Below are 25,032 nucleotides of genomic sequence, written 5' to 3' on the forward strand. Positions count from 1 at the left end.
CAAACCAGAGGACCTGAGTTTGGGTCCCCAGCACACACAAAAGCCAGGTGTGACGGAGCATGTCATAATCCCAGTGCTGAATACAGGGAATCCAGGGAGTTGCTGGATTTCCTGGCCAGCTAGTCTAGCTGAATCAATGAGCTCCAGGCTCAGTGAGAAACCCTGTCTTAAAGAATAAGGCAGAAAGAGACTGAAAAAGCCTGCCAATGCCCCCTTTGGACTCCACATTGTGTGCACACATGGCTTGTGCACCCTACCCATGTGCCACTACACACATATGAACATACAAGCATGTGTGCCAAGCAATGTGCATATGAAAAAATTAAATATTGGTGTGCTGTGATGTATGAGCGAACCTGGGAATGATGCTATGTGAAAAGCCAGATACTGGTTACATGCCTTATGGGTCCATTTATAGAAAATGCCAAAATAGGGCTGGAGGGATGGCTTAGCAATTAAGGCGTTTGCCTGCAAAGCCAAGGGACCCAAGTTCGATTCCCTTGGACCCACATTAGCCAGATGCACAAGGGGTGCATGCATCTGGAGTTTATCTGCAGTGACTGGAAACCCTGGTGTGCCCATTCTCTCTCTCTCTCCTTCCCTCCCTCCCTCCCTCCCTCTTTCTCTGTCAAATAGTAAAATTGAAAAAAATAGTTTTTAAAATGCCAAAATAGATGACTGTATAAACAGAGAACACAACTGGTGGCTGTCAAGGGCGAGGAAAAGGGGCAAAGGCAGCAACTGCTCGATGGTTCCAGGGGTCCATTCGGGGTGACAGGAATATTTTAGAACCATAAGAAAAATGTTGGTTATACAATACTAATGTATCAGTTGCTATTATATTGTTACTTTAAACTGGGCAATTTAATATGGGCAACAGAATTTCACTTCAACTTAAAATAGAAGAAAATCCAAATGTTCACATGAAAGTCAAAGAGCTGAAGTGCCTCGTGTGAATCAGGCACATGCTGAGTGAGCAGGACTTAGCGTAAGGACACAGCAGCCGCTTGGGGAAGCTGTTGGGGCAGAAGAGAAGCACAGGGTCTGAGAAAGGGAGAGCTGAGTATAAGAAATGTCAAAGGAGGCTGAAGAGATGGCTTAGCGGTTAAGCACTTGCCTGTGAAGCCTAAGGACCCCGGTTCGAGGCTCGGTTCCCCAGGTCCCACGTTAGCCAGATGCACAAGGGGGCGCACGCGTCTGGAGTTCGTTTGCAGAGGCTGGAAGCCCTGGCGCGCCCATTCTCTCTCTCCCTCTATCTGTCTTTCTCTCTGTGTCTGTCGCTCTCAAATAAATAAATAAAAATTTAAAAAAAAAAAGAAATGTCAAAGGGCTAGAGAGATGGCTTAGCAGTTATGAAGCTTGTCTGTGAAGCCTAAGAACCCAGGTTCAATTCCCCAGAACCCATATAAACCAGATGCACAAAGTGGTGCATCTGTCTGGAGTTTGTTTGCAGTGGCTGGAGTCGCTGGCTCACCCATTCTCTCTGTCTGTCTATCTCTCTCTCTCCTCTCCCTCCAATAAATAAAATACTTAAAAAATAAGTGGGCTGGAGTGATGTATTAATGGTTAACATACTTGTCTACAAAGCCAAAGGACCTAGGTTCAACTCCCCACTACCCATGTAAAGCCAAATGCACAAGGTGGTGCATATATCTGGAGTTTGCAATGGCTAGGTGCCTTGGTGTGTCCATTCTCTCTCTCTCTGTCTCTCTGTTCTCTCTCTCCTCTCTCAAATAAATACAATAATTTTTTAATTATAAGAAAAAAAAAAGAAATGGCAAGGAACAGTACCTTTGTGAATAATGAAGGTAAGCACTGTGTGAAAGTCATCTCCTGAATTCATTCCGTGCCCTAGAAAGTCCAGACCTCCAGCCCTTCCCACCTCTACACCTGAGAAGTCCAGGGGTTCTGCAAGGCCACCATGCCCCCCTTCCACCTCCACATGTGCTCAACCTGCATGATGGAGAGCTGGCCATGAATAACCCCAGCAGCAGTGCCAACAGCAATGCCAGCAAGATACCATGCAGAGTGCCAGGTGGAGAGACACGAGACTCCCTGGATCCTTCATGTACAGGTTTCTACCTTTGGTAATATACGTAGCTAGTCAGATCCATCCAACCGCTAGGTGGTCTGCTTCTTAGAAGCTAGTCTTCAAGGATGTACAGGCAGATGGAGATCTCCAGGGGCTGCGTGTATCAGCCTTGAAGCAAAAGAGTTGAGGTAAGCACTGGCCACTGGCTGCAGCCCATTGCTCTTCACTCCAGAACCACTGAGAAGCAGTGAGATGTCTTGGCTAAGTCACAACCATTTTTCCTCAATTTCACCCAAATAAGATGTATGGCACTGTTCTCATATGAGGACTTGGATTTGACCCTATAATGTATGTAGCAGTGGCGTCTCAAAGCACACATGTTCCAAACACACACACACACACACACACACACACACACACACACACACACACACACAAGAGACAATAGTCTGGTTATGTTGGGCACTCATGCATATGCGTATATGCACATATATGCCACTGCTGGTTTCCTGCTAATGTGCCTATGTTTGTAATAACTGGTTAAGAATTTTTCCATTGTTCTTTCTGTGGTTGGTTTTTCAAAGCCTTGAATAGGAAAAATCCCTTTAAGTTTGAAGACACACGGCAGGAGCATAATGAGTACACAGTAGTTTGGCGCAAGTGATTCCTGCTTGCACTGGAGCTCAGGGGACACTTGGCTGTGACTGTATTTGATATTGCCCTTTTCTACACAGACGATGCTCTGAAATCATTTATACCACCTTCCACTCCTCTCCCCACACAAGCAGGTGCTGCCCATTTTGGAAAATCCAGAGCAAATGATTTGGGACCACAGTGTCTCCCTCGGTGGTTCATTCCCACCTTACCTGGCCTCTCCACTGTCTGTCCCTCCACAATGCCATTAATCTCTTATAGTGGCATCTTATCTGATACCACAAGCCATCTTTTATTATTTATGAACGGCCTTAGGTCTTTACCCAGCCGAATGGTACCCTCCTTCAAGTGTGCTCTGGGTCCTGTTAGTCATTCATCCTTTTAGTTTTTCAGTCACTCCATAAGTTTTCATTGCACACTTGTGTGATAAGATACTGTGAAGATTCAGAAGCAACAGAATATAAGGCATTTCTGTTTTCTGGGAGCTTGGTTGCTAGTGGCTATGACCAGGTCTCCAGACCTGAAAGCACTAAGTAAAAATGTTTCCAGGCTCTACAGCACAGATTACAATGTAAGGCACATTGTTGGTACATTATTCTTGATTGATGGGTTGATTAATTAGGAGGCAACCTGCCAGGGGAAAGGAAGGTATGGTTTCATTGGCTGACAGTCAAAATGTGTTTAAAAACAATTACATGCAGTAGAGGTGTGCTCTTCCCCAGATCAGGAATGCCAGGCGTCTTCAAATACAAAACCAACCTAGCTATGACTGGCCCAGAGTGGAATTTCTGAAAACAGTATTAAACTTGACCTAGTTATTGACAAGGACAACACTGTAGTCCTTGATGTTGGAAACAGCAAATATAGGCTGTTCTTCTTTTTTTATTTTCCTGGCATTACTGTCTGTGCAAATACATTTAGTTCCCATTGCTGTTTACAAAGCTCTGACAACTGCAGCCTACTGTGGTGATTATAAATGTAATAGTGAATAAATTATCCTTCAGTGACCCCTGGAAGAAGAATCTGAGGCAAAAAAAAAATTCTTCACAACTCTTTCAAGGAACTCATTATGTTTTTAAATCGAATAACTTGGAAGAGAGGGGCAGGTTTCTGGAAACTTACAAAACAAGAGTCACACCATCCTAATGCCATCCTCATGGGTAGACCTGAACTTGCTGCCGAATTCTGTGGTGAGAAGAAGACCCTCCTATGGACAACTTTATTTTTTTAGTAGAATTTATTTATTTGAAGGAGAGGGAGAGGCAGGTTATGGGGGGAGGTCTAGCCCCTGCAAATGAACTCCAGACACATGTGCCACCTTCTGCATCTATCTTAACATAGATACTGGGGAATTGAAGCTGGGTCCTTAGGCTATGCAGGTAAGCACCTTAGCCACTAAGCCATCTCTCCAGCCCATATAGAAGACTTTAAAGAGAAGAAAATAAATAAATGCAAAGGACTCTGGAACTTTTGTAAGGAAAGAGTTAGTTAAAAAAATAAAACAAACACTTATATGCACTAGAAGGTTTGAAGTGCATTCCTTTTAGCAGAACTTTGTCTCATGAAATTTTATTTGTTGACTACATATTTATTACTTTCCCTCTTTTAAAAACCAAAGATATTAAGAGTTTCTGTTTTTAGAAGCTAATTGATATCTTTCCAAATCTTTCACATAAAGATGAGCAACATACTTGGTGTGCATGGACACGCAATTTTGGTGGTGTGAAGGGTCGGGGAGCACAGTTCAGTGCTTTCCTAGCAGTCACAAAGCCAGAGTCCTACCCCCAGCACTGCAGGATGAGCAGGTGAAAGGGAAGAAATACCAAACAGGCGAATATTTGTTGAGAATGTATCTCAATGGTTACCTGGCATGTCTGGGCTCTGGGTTCCACTCCTAACACTGAAATAAAATGGAAAAAATACAAAATGCTGGTGTGTACAGCGCTCAAGAAAATCTTGTTAGCAATTTTCATTGACGTGGAAAATGATTTTATATATGTTTATATGTATGTGTATATATACATCATACATGCACACATATATACATGCTTGTGTGGTGATTTGAGTACAAAATGTGCCCTCATACCTCATCCCCAGCTGGCAGAGCCTTTGGGAGGTACATCCTTGCCAGAGGCGCTGGGTCACTGGGGGCAGACCATCTCATTAGTCCAGTCCAGCTCACTCTTGCTGCTTCTTCCCCCCTGACATGACCAGATGCTTCCCCATCTGTGATGAAACTTATCCTCAAAACTGTAAGCCAGAAAGAAATGCTGTCCTTTTGTAACTGCTTCTGATCAGGTGTTTTCCACCACACCCTGTTATTCCAGATCTAAAAGAGTGAGTTTATACAAAGGCTGGAAGAGTCAATAACTTGGAATCACCATGGGGCATAAGGGGATCGTGTCTTCAGAGACTCAGCTCTACACCTTTGGCTGAGACACAGAACCACTGGCTGTCACCAAGGACAAGTGGCCAATCAGCCAGGACCAGTGGAGATGAAGACCTGGTGAAATTTTACCCTGGGCTATAAAGGGCAAACCTAGGAGAGGTGGACATAGATGATATGAAAAATGATTTTAGTTATAAAATAATTAGCAGCTGGAAGAAAAAACCAACATCTAGGAAATAAGTATAGAATGAATTGCACTCACTCATGAGGAGATATTTACCAAGAAGGAAAAAAAAAATCCATCTAGTTGAGCTGAAAAATCCCATCTAAATATGAAAGCAAGAAATGTGTAGTGGAGCTGGAAATATATATCAATGTGTTAAATGTCACACATTCTAAAAATATGAGATAGATTTCAACAGCCCGGTAGTTAAAGACCGATGATTGGAATTTTGCTTCTATGATGCCCATAGAAATTCAGATGGTTCTTATGTCTCCATAGCAACAGCCAATGCTACTTTCTGTTCTTTGTGTAGTCACAGGATTCCTGATGTACCACATAGGAAGCAAGAGGAAGCAGTCAATTGTATTTTCTCATTGGTGACACGCCGGGAGCCACTGTGGAGGACCTTTACTGCGCCCTGTAAGCTGGAGGTATCCATCGGTGACGTTCCTCCTGCAAGCCGACACTTGCCTGGGTGTTAACCTTGGCCTTCATTGGCTGCTGCTCTGTTTTCATGAGGCAAAACCCCCTCTGGCTTCTGCTTGTGATGCCCAGTTGTCTGAGAAATTGCCACCGACAGGAGCGGTTGTCATACGCCACGAAGCCTACTGTTTGCTCCTCAGGATAAACAACAGCTCATGTGCTAAGTGAGGGCACTTGCTGTGTCATGGCATAAGGGACAAGCCACTGTCATGGTCTGTTCCTTGGGTGTCCCATCTATGCAATGAGAACATTCACAATGCCTTTTCTTCCTCACAGGGGAAGGACTGTAAGTTTCTAGACAAGGTTGGACAAATGTAGTCTGGAATGTGACTGACATGTCTGAAGGAATCCAGCTGCCTTAGACTCATGTATGAGAGGTACAATGATGCTGCTTTTCTCAATATGGAGTCTGAGAGAGCACCCCAAGGTTTGAACGCATGAGTAAGGCAGGAAGGACTCTCCTCTGACTGCTCATTAAAGTTATAAGGGTTCTCTTCGAGAGGCAGGCCCAACCTCCCAACGCTTTACCATAGCCTCATTGATGAGTGTCAACCTGTAAACGTGGGTCTTACTGTCTGCTTTTCAGCGGAAGTCAGAAGTTTATGGACTCCAGTCTTAAGTGATGATACCAGCATTTGTTTCCCTGCCTGAATCAGTTCACTCCTTTTTTTTGTTTTTTTTGTTGTTGTTGTTTATACAAGAAGACACTTAAATACACAGAAGACAGTGAGCGCACAGCTGTTTGCTTAGTCCATTCTTCAGCTCACATTCTTGCATCCCTGATATGCTGCTGTAGGGTTTACAAAGGGAGCTAGTGATGCAGGCTTGTTTGGAGCTAAGAAGAACATTCTAGCAATGATATAGCAGAAGCATCTATGGAGGCTGTTAACTTCTTATCTACAGGGCATGATATAGAACACGGAAATACAGAGCCATGAGACCCATGCTTCAGGGTTAAAATGCAATTGAAGATTAGTAGATAATAGCACAAGGCAACTTGAGTTAAATGTCAAATAGGGATAGATGAGCAGATAGGAGCTGGTTACTTGGGAACCTTCCTGGAAGGGAAAGGAGTCATGTGGATTTGAAAGGGAGCTAATATCTATTGAGTACATATAGAGTAACAGATATTGGGCCCTTTGTCTGCTTTTTCTAATTGATTGAAGACTGGATTATTGATAAGGTAAGGCACATGGAAAGGCAGAATTGACAGCCAGAAGTGGGAATGGTTGCATAATACATTTGTTAGGAGAGTGGTCACCAGAAAGAAGACACTATATGACCCCGAAAGCCCAAGGATGGCCTTCAGGTAGAATGAGGAGGCATGACACATTTTTAGTACAGAATGCCGAGTCCCTAGTTGTGGGACTTAAGAAGAAAGCAATCCAAGACTGGGGAAAGCAATCAGACCCCTGGCATCACCTTGGCATTAGGCCGTGGGATCATAGCATGGGGAAAGAAACATAATTGAAGTCTAATTGGAATGATAACAATGGAGAACAGTGTTTGGATCATGTAAGAAAGGATTTCATTTGGGGGAAAGAAGATTAGAATTGAATTTGGCCTAAATTATTTTTTTTTTCAAGGTAAGATGCAATCTAGCCCAGGCTGACATGGAATTCATTGTATAGTCCCAAGTTGATCTCAAACTCATGGCAATCCTCCTACCTCTTCCTGCTTAGTGTTCAGATTAAATGTGTGCACCACTACACCCCGGCCTCCATTAAATCTTGAGGCAGTATAAGCAGACAGAATTATTTGCTGCAGAATATTAGCAACACTGCCTTACAGTTTGAGAGGCACAGCCCACGGTGGCAGGTACAGACATGGTGGCAGGAGCATGAGGTAGTTGGTCTTGTTGCCTCCACAGTCAGGAAGCAGAGTGGAAAGGAAGTGGAGCCCAGGCTATGGAAGTTAAAGTCCCCAGTGACCCGCTTCCTTCAGTTAGAGTCCACCTCCGAAAGGATCCACCACCTTCCCAAACAGTGCCTCCAGCTGGAGCTCAAGTGTTGAAGTGTGTGAGTCTATGGGGGGCAGTTCACATTCAGACCGTAACCGCATGGTGTACCTTCATTTCCTGTCCTCTCTCTTCATGACCCTTGATCTGAGTGGCTCTATGCTCGCTGCATGCTTGCTTTCTCTTGGCCACCCCATAGCATTTTCTGAGTTGCTGTCCGACTCTTCCCTGCTTTCATTGCCACTCTATGTCCCCTCTCCATACGCAACCTGGCCCCTGCTGCTTCTGCTGAATCTCACATCTCACCCATGCCTTCTAAGACTAGCCTGGATTCCACATTTCTGCCGGCAGGGCAGGTGCGGCCAGCTTTCCCTCTTCTTGCCATGCTCACTCTGTGGAAGTGTCGGCATCACCACTGCCTAATGCTGCTACTGCTGCTGGAGTGACTCCACCACGGCCACCAAGGGTGCTGCACGCATGTGCAAACTTGGACTTTGGATCCTCTCCTGCCAGTACCACAGTCACGCTCTCTTATAGCGAGCCTCACTTTTCAGACACTGTCGCAAAAAGACTGTGGCTGCCACCTCTGCACTTGCCTCTGGAGGTTAATGTGGATTGGAAAACCCACACAGTGTGGAGAACTTGCCAGAGCTCTTGGGGCCATTCTTTGCCAAGATATTATGTCTCATTTAAGATTAATTGATTAATCGATTTTTCATTTCTGAGGCAGGGTCTCACTGTATAGCCTGTGCTGTCCCTGAGCTCATGATAACCCCCTGCTTCTATCTCCAGAGTGCTGGGGCTATAAGTATGGGCTACCATCTAGCTCAGAAGGGCACTTTCTGTTCCACCAGCCCCCTCTACAGATACGGAGTTTTAATTCTACCTGTCCTCCACGAGGCTGCCTAGGACTCAGTGAACAAATGAAAGACATCCATCTCTGAATCCTTCTTCTGAGGTCTCTCAAGAGCAAGGGTCTTAGGAAGTGGGGCTTCCTGGCTTCTTGAAATAAGCACGCACTTTTGACCCCACAGTGGTATTGGACCACACAATGCTAGGATGAAAAGCTATTTCTGAGCTACGTGCCCAGGAGGAACCTGTCCAGACACGGGGCTCTGGCATAGGATGATCAACATGTGGAATTGCCTTGGATGGGCTTGAAAAAGAAAAAGGCCCCCAGGAAGCAGATTCAAAGCATTCCTTTCTCCTGGGCATTGTTTTCTTTCATTCCAAGCTCTCTGGTTGTATAACTGTCTAAACATATTCAGGCATGAAAGGGAAATACCCCAAACTTCTTTACTGGTCACATGTATTATTCTCCACTATGCCCTTGTATCCCCAGTTTCAACTTGGTAGCCCTTGCATAAGGGTACAGTAAGATAATTCAGCATTTCCTTTAGAAATAGGAGAAAAGCAAATGGGCCTTTATTCCCCAAACGTCTCCTCTTTCGTTTCTGACATACACTCCACGTGCAGTACACCCGGGCTTCTTGGATGGAAAGCGGTCCAGGGATTTCTGTCGCGGAGAGGTGAGTGGGGAAAGGTCTTGCCAGACCGGACCTGCCAGTGCTCAGAGTGCCTCTTGGGAGACAGGCAGGGTGACTTTTAGAAAGTACTACCATCTTCATTAAGCAAATGAATTCCCTTACATTAAAAAAAATTGCCTTTTCTTCCCCAGAACTTGGAAATAGTAACTTTCCCAGTTTTGAATTGAATAGAGCGTTGGGCAAGAAAAGCTATATATAGCCATGATCACTCAACAAGCCACATAAAAATAGAATGGGGTTAGAAGTTTTGATGATCTGTTCTTAGAAGACCCAGGCCTTTTCCTAAGACCATGACCAGGTAAGTCAGTCTTGGAAACCATAGCAAAGCTTTAAAGTAGTTTTCCCTGTGGCTATAATCCATACTCATAGTTTCTTGTGGGTTTGTGATTAATTACCACTATGTAAAAAGCCAATCCTATTCATATTCTGAATTTGGTTTCTCAGGTTTGGGCTGAGGTTCTGAGTTAGAAAAGTCCTGTCTTATGAATAAAGAAGCACAGATACTTCTTTCTTATCAAAATGCTGGTCAACTTTGTGACCTAGGGCACTAGGGTCTCTTTCTCTGCTCATAGGGTGAAAAAAGGCTATGAATTTCAGTTTTAAGGGACATACTTAGATATCAAGGTAAAGATATATTTTACAAAACACAGCTCACTCATTCCAAACTTGATTGGTCTTGGGATCAGTGAGGGGTCTCACTTCTCAATGTGTCTTTGAGGGCATTTCTAGGTGTAACTGAGAAGGCCCATTCTGATTATGGTAGGACCATTCCATGTGTTGGAGTTTGGGACTGAATTAAGCGGGGAGGAAGAGAAGTCCCATGAGTTCCAGTGAGGTATCTCTTTCTCTGCTTCTTAATGCAGATGTAAGCAAGCAGCCTTACGCCCCATCCTCTCAGCCGAGTCATCCCCTTCCACATGGCTTCCTTCCAGAGTGAATTCAAACCACCAGCCATAGCAAGCCCCCTTCCCCTAAGTTGCTTCTTCTCAGTTATCTGGTCATGGTCATGAGAAAAGTAGTTAATTCAGATGCTCAACAATACCTATTATTAACTTCATTCTTTGGACATAAGAAATTGAACCAAGAAATTATTTTCCTTTATGCCCCAGGTTGAAACTGACCAAGGAAACTTAAGGTACACAGGATTAATTTCAGAAATTAATCAGACCCTGAAAATAATGCACACAGAGGTATTTATTGTATGAAAAGCCACAGTCTAAACCAAATTCCATTAAGTGATGCCATTATCGTTAAATATCCCATCAAATATGATGTAGGCATTTTATTTCAACTTATAAAATTAAATAACTTGAATGAAGAAGAGATTTCTCAATAAAATAATTTTCTGCAAATTTTTAAATAAATTTATCCATAGTTATTTGGGATATGACTGATGGTGAAAAGGGCACTGTGCCTCATATTACTTCATTCATCCATGGTTTATAAGTGTTGTAACATACAAGGAGGTACAAAGTAGGTTTTAATTTAAGAATCTAAAACCATAGGACCTGTAGATCATGTATTAGTACCTGTAAACCTTGGTACTACCTTTTGTCCTAAATAGAATATTTTCTGTTTCTGGACTGCTTTTATACCTATTGATCCTTCTGCCTGAAATCCTCTCTAAGCTCCATATTTCTGCACTCAATTCTCCCATCTTGATCACTATACACTCTGTTGCAGTCAAGTTCACATTGCTGGTAGAAATCACCCAACCAAGAGCAGCTTGTGGGGAAAAAAAAGAGGCTTATTTTGGCTTATAAGCTCCAGGGAGAAGCTCCACGATGGCAGGGAAACAAGGGCATGAGCAGAGGGTGGGCATCACCCCTGGCCCACATAAGGTGGGCAACAGGAACAGGAGAGTGTGCCTAAACACTGGCAAGGGGACACTGGCTATAACACCCATAAGCCCGCCCCCAGCAATACACTGCCTCTAGGAGGTGTTAATTCTCAAATCTCCATCAGCTGGGACCCTAGCATTCAGAACACCTAAGTTTATGGGGGACACCTGAATCAAACCACTACACACGCCAACATTATGACCTCCAAAGGTGGGGTTGTAGCTCAGTGGTAGAGTATGTGATTAGCATGCATGAATCTCTGGGTTCAATCCTTAGCACCTACTTCCACACACAAAAAAATGTAGTTCTTGTGTGAGGTGTTCATTAATTTCAGGTGAAATCAGTACCTTCCCCATCTTCTGGTTCCACCTTAATTGTCCACCTCTATCCATTTCCACTCCGCATAAACCCAACTATGTGTTTAAACAATACTAAGTCCAAATTCTTGAAGTTCTTCAAAACCTGTGAATGTTGTTCTTCATTTTGGTGGCCTGATGAAGGGCTCCTCAGTGGGCTGGACTTACAGCAGCAGGTTCTTTACATATGTACTTGGCTTAGAGGCCCACAGTATCCCTATACCAAACTGCGATGGTCTCACTGAGGTTTTCAGTAGAAGATGTGTTTTGTCCACAACTCTTATGTCTAGGATAGGCTCACTGGAGAACAGACTTCTTGTTCTGTTTATACAGCTTGAGGGCGTGTCACAGAAGTCTCACAAAGAGAAACCATGCAATTCTTGTTTGCTTTGGTCACTGTCATCTTTCTCTTCTCCCAGCCACGTTTTGATAAAGGTGGAATGATTTGGCAGTAGTAATGTTGATATTGCCTCAGCAGGAAAAAAAAAAAAATCCAGATGAACAAATTAAACTTTTCAAATAAGGTCTAGCTGTTCATGAATATTTTAAAAGACTTATCAAGAAAAACACATTTCTGTGGTAATCATTTCCCAATGTATACATGTATCAGAATATCACATTTTAAATCCTTGTGTAAATTAGCTTTTGTAGCCACTGTGAAGGAATACCTCACAGAAACAACTTAAGGCCTTTTTGGGCCCATGGTTTAAGGAATATCAACCCTTGACAAAAATAAAGGCATGCCACAGGGATAGGACTGAGTGGAAGATGCTCCTTGGCCACCAGGAGGAAGCAGACAGCATAGATGGAAACCAGAAATGGATATCACCTTCAAGTGACACACCCATTGACTAATTTCTCTTTTTTAAATTATGTTTTTATTTGCAAGCAGAGACAGACAGACAAGAAAGAGAGAGACAGAAGGAGAGAGAGAGAGAGATTAACAGAATGGGTGTGCCAGGACCTGTAGTCACTGCAAATGAACTCCAGATATATGCTCCACTTTGTGCATCTGGCTTCAGGTGGGTACTGGAGAATCAAACCCGGGCCATTAGGCTTTGCAGATAAGTGCCTTAGCTGCTGAGCAATCTCTCCAGCCCCCCCTCCCATTGGCTAAGTTCTGATAGCTATGCTACATTCCAAAAGTTCCTCATCTTCCCAAACAGCACCACCAGCTACCGACCAAGTGTCCGAACACCGGAACTTCTGGAGGACGTTATACATTCAAACCATGCTACTACACACAAAAATCTCACAAATTTTCCCTTTTCCAAATGTAGAGGGTTTCCTTACCTTATGTTCTTCAACATAAATCCTTGCTTGGGAGCTTTGAAATACTCACCCCAGCGAAAACAGAGGGCTCAGAAATGCTCCTTGGCACGGGCTGTCTGAAGGTAGATGGAGAGAGCTCAAAGAGGCTGTGTTCTCCTCCACCGTGTGTCATATCTGAACCTCCTGCCTGTGGTGGCTTGAATGGAAATGGCCACATAGCCTCGGGTATTTCTGAGTAATCTTCCTAGTCCTCAGCAGGTGAGGTCTTGCTAGAGGAGATATGACACGGAGGGTGGGGTCTTGAGTCCAGCCAATGGAGCCTGTTTAGAATCAACTTGAGCTTGCTGGTTCTGGCTGCTCTCTCTCAGCTGTGGACGGATGATGCAGTGAGCCAACTTCTACCGTCATGACTGAGCATCCCTTGGAATCTGTCAGCCTGAAATAAACCCTTCCCTCCCATAAGCTGCTTCTGGCTGGGTGTTTGTTCCAGCAACAAGTAGGTGACTGCAACTGCTGAATCAAGCACTCCCAAACATCATCTTGGGGAAACACTGAAGCAGTGAGCTGGGGCCACAGCAGCTGCTCGCTTTCTCTGTCCTCATGAAGGCACTGAAATGGAAAATCTTAAAGAAAAAGAAAGAAGTGTAAATACCTCTTTTCAAATGCTGCAAAATCACAGCACTCTGTCCTCCATGTATTTCCATGGGTAGATAAAGACCCATTTCCACCCAAAGTTTTCATGATGATGAAAAAAGTAAAGTAGTTTTATTTTTTCAACTGTGTGGCACTTTTTCAGAATGACAAGAACTGCTGAAAGAGGAAGTCTCTCAGGGATAGATTCAAATTACCTTCTATACCAATTGCTGATAACTTTAGGCAGCCACTGTTTTTTAGAAAATGGAGCAAGGAATGTAAAAGATTATCCAAACAAGATGACTGATCAGCCAAGACACGGAGCTATGTGGCACTCTATTCTTTCCCCAGTGGCCCCCAATTGTCAAGAACTGAACAAATACAATAATTCCTATATCTGAAAGCATGTAAGTGCATGTGTCTAGAAGGACCGATTTTAATCTGGAGTTCTGGAAATCATTTAAAGTTTTAATAATATTTAATGGCCACCCACCCCATTGTTCTGTATGGTGAGCTTTATGGTTGCAGTGCTATAGAAAGAACTTGAAACCCAAGTTAGGAGCTCTTCATTTTGAAGTTCTAGTTTATGTCCTCTTGCATTCTGTGTTCCTGGGATAGCTAGATCTGTGAGCTACATAACAAGCACCCAGCCCACAAATCAATAGACACTGGTGTTTCAGAAGTGTGTGGTGTCTCGCTGCTCCGAGTGAGCTCAGCTGATTGTCTAGTCTTGTTCACTTGTGATTCACTGGCTTGCTCATGAGTCTGTGGGCTGAATCTCTGAATCTCCTCCCATGTTTCTCTTGGGATCAGCAGACTAGTCTGACAGTTCCTTCCCCCAGATGTTCTCAGGGTTTGGTGCACATCCCATTGGCTAGCATTCTAAGGGCTGAAATAAGACAGTCATATCTAAAGAAAGCCAAAGGGTGTGACAATATCACTTGGCAAATGGCATGGATAACAAAAAAAATCCATGATTAATTGGGGCAAAATGATGCTGCTTACCAACAAATTGAATTCTTCCTATCAGGTCACCATCTTTGAATTGGAAGTACTGCTAACTTTTGAACATTAAATGTGGTGTCACTTAAAGGTTTCCAATTCAAGCTCTGGGGGGAAAAAGGCGATGTTCAATCAATGTTGCTTTCTTTGAATTCACCTCTCTACCCTTGTCAAAAGGAAATTAATACCTGCCACCCTGAGTGGGGTTGTTTGAAAGGCAACACATGAAAGCACTCCGAAAGACTCTCAAATGCTATATAATTTTTTGTATTGCAATAATATACACAATGTTTACCCTTATAAGACACAAAATATACTCAAGTACTCAGATATAACCACAGTGTTCACTGACTAGCATGTCGTAAGTGAGAGTTGTCTCTGTGACAGGTGCACTACTCAGAAATCCAAGCACATAGGTGTGGCTTAGTATGCCGGTCAGGTTGCAGAGAAAGGAAAGCAATTTAGTGCAAGGCAACCTCCTCAGTGTTACCCAAGATTTCTGGAACTCATTCAGAAAGTTCTTTTCAATCCTTGATCACCCAAAACCCTAGGTCTTAATGAGGATGTTTGTAAATAAGAAGTAAATACTGATTGGCAGGTCACAGAAAATAAAACCTGAGTGGTTGTCAGGTTGCAATCCTCTTACCTTCATGAATCAAGCACTGTGGATGAAGCAATGCGATACATACCTCACATCATGAACCCTAATGTGCAGCTAGCTATGATCCCCCGAGACTCCAAGGGACTTCACGAAATTAACCTCGAAGATGGCAGAGATGGGAGAGACCAAAGGTCAATGTTTTTGTACATGAGAGATGGAAAGACTGACCTTATGACCCTGACATACTAATGGCCCTCATGTCATTTACAAGTGCTCTTAGTCAAGTGAAGTTTATTATGAAGTTATCTCTCTCTCTTTTTCTCTCTCCCTTTCTCCTTAACATATACATGGAAGAGAATGACTTAAAGGACTAGGGCGTTGGCTAAATTGGCCTGGGTGCAGGTAAGGAAGTCCCTGCAGTGAAAATTTCTTTAGCCAGATTTCAGATAAGAGTTAGAGGTCAGCCTGGAAATACATAGTGAATTCCAGGTCAGCCTGGACCAGAGTGATGCCCTACCTCGAAAAAAAAAAAAATTAAGTACAGAATATTAATGCTATGGCTTAAAAGAATACAGTTTCCTATGCCTTTTTGCAGCCACTAACTATTAACAAACACAAAGTGATTGTCTTTTAACTATTTGTAGGCCTTAGGTTGGAAGAGGAGATGTTTACAAAGTGAGGTGAGGTGATGTGGGAACACTGGACAAGTAGTAGCGGCCTCACTGAGCTAAAGGTCGTTCTATAAGGTGGACAGATGACTTAGCTACAATTTATGGATAATAGTACTGAGAAGGATGTCTCCCTTGCTTAAGGTGACAAAGTGCATGAATTAGGTGACCTCATGATGAAAGTCACTCAGTTACGTGCTGACACAAGGCAAATGTTTAATAGCCCCTGGCATATTGCCATCATCAGTATCATCCCAAGCACTAAACAAGAGGTTCTGGGTTTCTTCAGCTCCTAGGGATTTGGTATAAAGATATCTTACACAAAAATTAAAACATGGTAATCAACTTCAGATTTCAGGGATGAGGGATGGGTGGATATGTGGCGGGGGGAGGGGAGGCGTTGGCGTGGAAACAACCAGAAAGTTACACTCCTGTTAAGAGTTGCTTTATACCAGCTCCAGAGATGGCTTAGTGGTTAAGGTGCTTGCCTGAGAAGCCTAAGGTTCCATTTAGCCAGACACAGTGACACAAACATGCAATGCCGCACATGCACACAAGGGGGCACAAAGGTCTGGAGTTCATTCACCAAGGTGAAAGGCCCTGGCATGCACTTCTCTCTCTCTCTCTCTCTCTCTCTCTCTCTCTCTCTCTCTCTCCTCTTTCTCTCTCTCTCTCAAAAACTAAATAAATTAATGAAAATAAAGAAAAGCCTTGCTATATACAAGTTTTCAAATTTTCTTCTGAAATCACTTCCTCTGGCTTTGGAAGGCAGTTGTGGTTCCAAAATGACGCTGTTGTCTGTCAGACACCAGCCAGCTTGAAACAGGGCACGTCTAACTTACAGAAATCCTTTGGGAGGCTGAGAGCCACAGAGAATAACAGGAAGCAATTGGCTGCAAATTGTGCCAAAGACATAAAAAGTCAAGGAGAGCACTTGAGAGGTGGACATGACTGGAAATACTGGTGAGAAATGTTTCTGGGATTAGGAAAGGGGACATTGGACACAGAAGAAGGCTGTAGAAGGTTTGACTGGCATCAAAAAGCCACTAGCGGCCAAGGGTAGTGGTGCACACCTTTAATCCAACTACTCAGGAAGCCAAGACAGGAGGATTGTTGAAAGTTTGAGGCAACCTGAGTCTACATAGTGAATTCCAGGTCAGCCTGGGCTAGAGTGAGGCCCTCCCTCGGGGGAAAAAAAAAAAACACAAGGACTGGAGAGATGGCTGAGTGGTTAAGATACTCACCTGTGAAGCCTAAGGATCCAGGTTCTACTCCCCAGAACCCATGTAAGCCAGATGCACAAGGTGATGCACGTGCATGAGGTCACACGTGTGCCCAAGGTGGTATACATGCCTGGAGTATAATTACAATGGCTGGAGACCCTGGTGCACCAGGTTTTTCTCTCTCATTCTCCCTGTCTTGTTCTCGCAAGAAAAAGGCCAGTCAGTTTGGCTTGCCTCAAAAAAAAAAAAAAAAAAAAAAAGAAGGAGGAGGAGGAGGAAGCAATAGATATAGCTCATTCTAGTCATTGAGAAATCAAATATGAAAGCTCTATATCACATACAGTGTAGCGCATCACTGTACGTAGAGGGGACAACAGGGCCCTACCAATGTTCTGAGCCAGGAAGTAGAGAAAGTGAAGGGTGGAATTTTCATCTTGAAGAAGAATGAGCTCTCCGCTGGCTGCTGAGCCCATAGGCAACCAGAGGACAGGCTTGAGGAAGACGAGCGAAGTGGAAGTAAAGATGGAGCTGAGAGAGGAGAATTCTTGTGGAGATGCGCTTCCTCAGAGAAAGTTATTGATGAAATCCAGAAAGCAGAAAAGCCACATAGACAGTAGCCACCAAATGCCAGCAGAGATAACATAAGTGGATCTATAGCCCCTTAGAGGAGCCCAGAAACATGTGGAGAGATGGATGCTCAAAATGAGGTAACAGGCAGAAGGGCTTGACGGGTTGGTTGAGTATCAGACCTGCCACAGAGTCTTGGGGACCAGAGAATTGCACCCCGCCCCCCGCTGTTTTCTACAGTGTCATTAAGAACTGAAGCAGGTCTGACCCAGTATATAACCTTACAACTGTTTGCTGAATGACTGAAAGAATGACTTAGGAGACTCCAATCACTAGCTTGCTGAGTAGGTCGAGTTGAAGCAGTAATAAAGGAAATAAGGTCTAGAAGTTTCTAGAAGTTGCAAGAATCTTTGATGTCGGGACAGGGTGCTCTACTGACTATGTTAGAGCTGCTGATGGTTCGTCAGCATGCTGAGAGTCTGACGGTTAAAGTTGTTAAGAACTTGGTTAAGTGAGAATGAAGTTATAGCCTCAATCACTAAGCAACATGGGGTGAAGCGCGGAGAACTGGAGAATGTGTGGAGAGCTCAGTATAGTTGATATAGGTTCTGAGAGTTCTGCTCTGGTGTGTGGATTTGGGACTAGAAGGGAGAGAGGATTAATTGGGAGTTAAATGTGTCAGTGAAATGGCCAGGGAGATGGCTCAGTGGGTAACATACTTACCTGGCAAGCATGAGGACTGTGTAAAAATGCTGGGCATGGTGGCACATGCCCTATAGTCCTAGAACTAAGGAGGTGGGCTCACCAGCTAGCCTGTCTAGATGAGGTGGTGAGATGTATTTTCAGTCTCAAAAAATGAGACGGAGAGTAACCCAGGAGGGCACCTGATGTCAACCTCTGTATGAACGCATGTGTGCGTGTACCCCCAGACATGTAAGTCCACGTACATATGGACATGCATACACACATCATACACATATACATAAGCCATAAGAAAAAAGTGCCAATGAAGGAAAATTCAGGGTCAGAGAATCTACCTGTGCTTCCTGGAGTGTGGCGTATCTCGTCTCGGAAATGTTTTGGAGAGTCAGGCACAAGATGAGCAGACGAAAGAATTCTAGTCCAGGAACCAGAGACGGGGACCATTGACCTTAAACATTCCTGGTGAGTCCACGTTTGTAGTGTTCTCAATATATGATATGAACATGCCCAGGAGGCCCATGTAAAAGCCCAAGTGTTAGCTACAATGAAGGATTCCCCAATTAAAAGGCAGATGATGATTTATTTCTACATAGATAATTGCTCAAGCCTCTGGAAGTGTAGGGAAAATCTCATATTTTCATGTTTATCACACTCCAACCCAGGTCTGTGAATATTGCTTTCATTGTCAACTTTTTCCATGTAACCAGGCCATGCTAAATGAGATAGCCAATCCTGACTTATTCAGACGCCTGGACAGCACATACTACATACACACACACACACACACACACACACACACACACACACTACTTAATGCTCAGGTGATCAAGAATAGGTGTCCAAAATAAAAAAATAAAATAAAATGAAAAAGAATGGTGTCCATACATTTGCTTTTGAAACTTTCCCAAAGAAGATGTGTTCAAATACCTGGTCAAACTTTTAAAATTCCAGTTAACTATCCAGATGTTACATCCACTAATGGAAGTGCAGTTGCTTTTTGTGCTTTCTGAACACAGACCAGAAACCCAGACGAGTGATGTTATCAATTGGTTACATTGCTGTGGGGAATCCCAATACTTAAAAGAGGAACGGGTAGGTGGGGTGGATGATGGATGGATGGACGAGTGAATGAATGAATGAACGAATGAAGGACTACGGCAATGCTCTCAGTCCAGAGAGAGCAGGCTGCAGACTCCCAAGCTGGGAAGCGGGAGACAGGATGGGGGTGGGGGAGGGAGAGGCTCAGCCCCACTGGCCTGGGTTCTGAGTGAGCGAGCTGCCCTGTGGCTCGCTTCAAACCACTTTTCTTGGCTCAAACGCGATACCTAAGACAGGGATCATTTGTCAAGTGAGCATGGTGCACGGAGAGCTGTAGGCAGATTATGGAAAGAGAGAGGGAGGAGAGAGAGGGAGGAGAGAGAGCGGAGGGAAGAAAGAGAAGGGGGCTAGGGCGAGGAGGCAGCAGACTTCTCCAGGCTCCCGGCTTCCCAGGCACTGGGGATTCAAGTTCGGCCGGTGGCTGGTGCTGTGGCGCCACCGGGCAGAGGGGAGCCCCGGCGGCGGCTGGCTCGGGCATGGCTCTTTTCTTGTGGGATGCTCCAGGAGGGCACTCAGAGTAACTTGCAGGAAAGGGAAACTGGCATGAGGATTCGGCCAAAATGGAAGGGCTCCTGTCTCCGATGAGGACGAAGGTAAGAAGACAGAATGCTGGCTTCTTTTGATGCTGCTTGGCGGTTCAGGGAAGACTCGGTGAATGGGCTTTTGTCTTATTACAGAACTAGGCTGGCGGATGCAAGTGGATGTCTCAAAGAATAGCTTTGCCTCCGAGGCAGTGCAATTGCAATCAAATGGGTGGGAAGGGGAGGGCAGGGGGGGAGAGAGCCATCTGTCAGCGTGGACAATGGGCATCTTAGTAAATGAGTTCGCCTCTCTGTTGATTAGACAGCCATATTTTAGCAGAATTTCCAATCACTCTTGCTTTGGGGCCGGAGCTACCCTTGGAGCTGTTCCTTTGCAGGAAGTACCAATTTCTTGGGCTGCGCTGTGATTTGGAAGGAAGGGTGTCACTTTTAAGGTGAAAAGCATGCCCAGCTCACACTTGAAATATCCTCCTCCTCTTGTTCAGAGCGGTAGGGTGGGAAATCCTCGCTGTGGAAAGTAGGTTAATGCATTCTGGAAGCCCGTGTGCTCTCAGCAAACTAGCCCACCCGCGGGAAAGGTTTCAGAGCAGTGTTCTCATCTGACACCTTGAACTCGGTCCTGCAGGCGGGGAAACGCTCAGGGAGGCTCTGAGCACTCCATCCTTAGCTGGAGTTCGCTTTTCACTTCAGAAAAGGATGCCTTGAACGTGGGATTTCCCCCTGAAAGCTCTGATCAGGAAGACTATTTGATAACTGCTGGATCCACATATAACTAAGTGGATGAACCAGAAGTTTTAAATAATGCTGGCAATATTATTTTCTTAATTAAATTTAAAAAAAAAACCAAGAGGCAAATACCTCTCTGAACACATGGCAGCCATAAACCCAACAGGAAAAGGCTTTGATTCATCTTGTCCACTTGATGCTTGGCTGGTGATTTGGATACAAATAGACCCTTTTGTCCATGAATGGGTTTATTTTTTCTTTTCCTGCTACTTAATGAGCATGACCATGACAGTTTGAAAGAACATCAGAACACAGGGGTCTTGTGCAAGAAAGCACCGCATCCTTTGGGAGAATTCTGTTTCTGTTGTGTTCACCAGTTGTTTGATAGTCGTTTATTAGGAGGACAGCCCCAAGTGACAGTTGGTTACAAAGGTTTTAATTCCAACCCCTTGGCTGGCTGGCTGGCTGGCGGATCTCCTTGGAGACCCCCTTGGTAGCTCCTTGTTCTTTCTGAGCTAGGTGAAGTCAGGTTGCTGTCAGGCATAGTAGTGCGTGGCTGTGGATAAAGCAAGCACTGGTCAGAGAGCCTTCACAGTGGCAAAGAAAACAGCAAATGCAATTGGCTTCTTATTTCTCTGTATTGACAAGTTGAGATCAGAATCCTTTAGGGGATGGCTTTATAATCTGTTCACTTGGCCAGCTTTTCACAGGCTTGTTTCAGACAAATTCTCTTGGCTGTGTGCACTCGCTGGGGCAAAACACATCTGTGGATCTGAGAGAGTAACCCCACGCAGTACAACTCCAGACTTCAAGAGGAGTTCCCTATGCAAATGAGCCAGGACTGGGGCTCTGTGTAAATCAAGCAATGAGCCCATTAAAGTGGCATGCTATCTTAGGGAAAGAAATGGATGTCAGTGGGTCAAACTGCTCATATATTATGTTTATCCATTGGACTCATATCATGGCTTATTCTCGGACCATCACATATTCTGATGTATGTTCAAACTATGGAAGTTTGGAGCTATCAAAGTTCAAGCATAAAAATTTCTAAATAGAAAATTGAGATGGCGTAGCAGTTAAGGCGCTTGTCTGCAAATCCAAAGGACCCCAGTTTGATTCCCCAGGATCCAAGTAAACTGGATGCACAAGGTGGCACAAGCCTCTGGAATTCATTTGCAGTGGCTGAAGGCCCTGGTATGCCCATTCTCTGTGCCTCTTTCTTTCTCTCTCTCCCTCTCTCTCCAATAAAAATAAATATTTTTAAAACATATTTAAAAGGATAAAAGCAAAAGAAAGAACAGAAAATTGACTCTTCTCCAAACCTTTCAGTTGTTAGGTTTCAAGGGATTTATATGTGTGTCATTTTAAACTGCTTTAGTGAATTCCTTTTTTAATCTCTTTATTTCTGACATTGGAATTGATATTTCCCTACTGAAAGTTCAAATTACATTTGAATTTGGTAAGCTACAATATCATGTTGACTTGGGGGAAGAAGACCTGATTGTGTGAGGCTGCAGGAAGAAAACCTCTCTCACGAGCCTCACACTTAGATCCTAAACTGCTGCATTCTGTGTTGTTGAAATGACCAGTGATTTCGTTACTTATGCCAGTGACAATGTGTTCTCTTTCCTGAACTTTGATGCCACTCTGCCTTGCTAAATCTATTCTGGAATGTTTTCCCCTGTTGATAAGGGTACAGTTTAAAGTTTCTGATCCATTAATATCATGATGGAGCAAACAATAGAAACTTATTTGAGCTACTTTATAACTTATTGACAATTTATAGGAAGTGTGGAGGTAAATTGGACATCATGCAATAATTTCATTATGCCATGTAATAGACTTAACCAGTCTAAATCATGAGTGCTTAATGCATTTTTATCTTGGGATTTGCATAATCAGCACATAAATATGCATGAGGTTAACTGGAAGTGGCAAAATAGAGTGGGCAAAATGTTCATGAGTGTTGAAACGAAGGCCATTTCAAGGAAGGCACCTGAGCTCCCTCTGTCTCCTGGGTGGGCGGCCACACTTTACATAGCTAGGAACAGACAGGGCAGCAGCTGGCATCGCCTAATCACAGCGAGTGTTGTCAGCCATTGCAGGGCCCAAGCACAGCTCTGGCCTTTGGCTGCACTCAGTAGTGCCCACCCCTCAGTATCACTGTTACACGCAATGCAAACTGGGGGGTTGCAGGGCTGAGGGGCATACTTCTGACTGGCCTCCTGGCAGGCCATAACACAGGCCTTGGGACTCGACCCAAACCAATTGATGCTTACAGAGGCATGGTGGGGAGAAAGAAAGAAAGGAAAACAGAAGGAAGTTGAGTTGTTTCTCCAATGAGAGGAAGGGAATCATTTTATAATGCATCATCTCTATGTACTTTTTTTTTTTTTGAGGTAAGGTCTCATTCTGGCTCATGCTGACCTGGAATTAACTATGTAGTCTCAGGGTGGCCTCGAACTCACGGTGATCTTCCTGCCTCTGCCTCCTGAGTGCTGGGATTAAAGGCATGCGCCACTACGCCTGGCATCTCCATGTACTTTTTAAATGTATCCTTTTTCAATTTCATTCTTAATCTTCTAGCCCTGCCTCCAGCAAGTGAGGCAAACGATGATGATGATGATGATGATGATGATGGTTCTTACTTTTAGCTTCTGGGGATTTTTGCTTGCCAATTCTGCTCATGATTTGTAGTAAAACCTGGTCAGGACAAGTCAGATCAGAATCTGCAACATTCTGGCTTTTATGGTTGTAAGCAGTATTTTTGGAAGAAACTGCAATATCAACAGAAAGTGAAGGTGGGGGAAATGTCAGGGAGAGAGAAGGGCCTGGAGGAGAGGAGCTAAGGAAGATAGTGGGGGGGAGGGGTGGAAGGAGAGCCAAGGAGGAGAGATGACGGAAAGACAGAGGAGAGGAAGGGAGGATGAGGAAGAGGAGGAAAGGAAGGTAGAAAAGAGGAAGGGAAAGGATAAAAGGAGAAGAAAAGGGGTGGAGAATGGAAGAATAGGAAGGTAAGAAAAGAAGGGGAGGGGACAGGAGAGGAAAATAAAGAGAAGAGGAATGAAGAGGAAGGGAGGAGAGGGAAGAAGAAAAGAGTAAGAGAGAAGAAGGGAAGAGAGGGAAGGAAAGAGAGGAGGAGAGGAGAAGGAAGGGAAGATGGACTTGTTGGGAGAGATTCACCTTTTAAATACAAACTCAGTTACAGCAGTGTTTTGTGAAATGTTTGGGCAGGGAAGAGAAAGCAAGTCCATACTAACCTCTTGAGAAAGGACAGATTCTGAAGTTTAGAAAATCTGAACAACTGTTTCATGTGCCAGCTGGAGTCTTTAGGAATAATCCCAATGCTGTTGCCTTAAATATCTGCTCTTGGTTCACAATTACCTCAGTCCCCAGGGACGGTGCTCTGATGTGTCAGAACCTGTCTTATTTCTGCTTTGAGGACATTGCATCATCCACTGCACTAGAGTCACTTTTTCTTTAATACAAAGGGAGGGCTTCTGATTTGTGACATGAAAGAGCCTTCTAAAGGAAATCTGAGATCAGTTCTTCTGGTGAAGGGAAATGGAAGATGGGCTTATGAAGAACAAACATTTGAATGGCCAGGAATATGGCTCAGTGCAGAGGGCTTGCGTGGCATGCTTAGGGGCCTATTTTCAATTCCCAGCATCAAAATAAATAAATAAATAGATAAATAAAAGCATTGTATCCTGAAGTCCACCTTTTGTGCTCCCAGGGATAAGATGTCTCATATAGCTAAAAATAGCTTAAGAACTGTCCGTCTTAGCCCTGCACTACAATTTTGAAAATGCAGTAGATATAGATGCAAGATGACAAATTCTGGAATTAAACATGATGTACACAAAAGAAACAATCAAAGAGTGTAGTCAAAACTGTGTGGCTCTTTAGACCTCTTATCATACAGTGTATGAAACACTTAAAGTCACTTAGAATTACACTAAATCTACTTGAAACTTCATGAGGACTCCTTAAAGATTCATACCTGAAATGACCTATTGTGTTCTATCTACTTTACACATTGACTCAGCTAAAATGTTGGACCCTCTCCTTCAAAGAATTCTGTGAACCAGACAGCACTAAGAACTGTGGGATGGTTTGGCATGCATAGGGCTAAGACGAATGAGGCCTTGGCAGTCACTTTCAGAGCTGCTCAGTATCACTGTGCGCAAGATCATGAGCAAGCTAATGACAGCCTGTGCTTTATCTTAATGGAGGCTTGAATTTAAAGGGACTTGCTGGAGCTGAAGAATGACAGGTTTAGATTAAATTCAAGGAAATGTTTTTGGGTAGCAAATTGTTTTCCTTAAGAAATTCTGAGACTGGTAAGGTGTGACCCTACATGCCAAACGAGGAGGAGCTAACACACACATTCCACGTTTTAATGGTGCTATGTCACTTGGAACCATAAAGCCAATAAAAGCAGAAATAAGTTTGTGCGAAGCTCACGTCAGATTTCCCCACCAAAAGCTGCTGTGTGTGTTGAACGGCTGAGCTT

At 43.9% G+C, this 25,032-nt stretch overlaps 1 protein-coding gene across 2 annotated transcripts in view; it reads left to right on the plus strand.

Annotated features, from left to right (window-relative positions):
* Positions 1 to 25,032, plus strand: part of Frmd4a (FERM domain containing 4A) — a 705,918-nt gene that overhangs the window by 150,776 nt on the left and 530,110 nt on the right. Inside the window, exon 1 of one of the 2 annotated variants that reach the window (XM_045135268.1) lies at positions 19,581 to 19,841. The exons of the other annotated variant lie outside the window; for it this stretch is intronic. Coding sequence (XP_044991203.1) covers positions 19,809 to 19,841 — 33 coding nt within the window. The 5' untranslated portion in view covers positions 19,581 to 19,808. Of the gene's footprint in view, positions 1 to 19,580; positions 19,842 to 25,032 lie in introns of those variants that run through there. 2 annotated transcript variants of the gene reach the window in all.

The sequence above is a fragment of the Jaculus jaculus genome, chromosome 15 (genome assembly GCF_020740685.1).
Source record: "Jaculus jaculus isolate mJacJac1 chromosome 15, mJacJac1.mat.Y.cur, whole genome shotgun sequence".
Classification (NCBI taxonomy): domain Eukaryota; kingdom Metazoa; phylum Chordata; class Mammalia; order Rodentia; family Dipodidae; genus Jaculus; species Jaculus jaculus.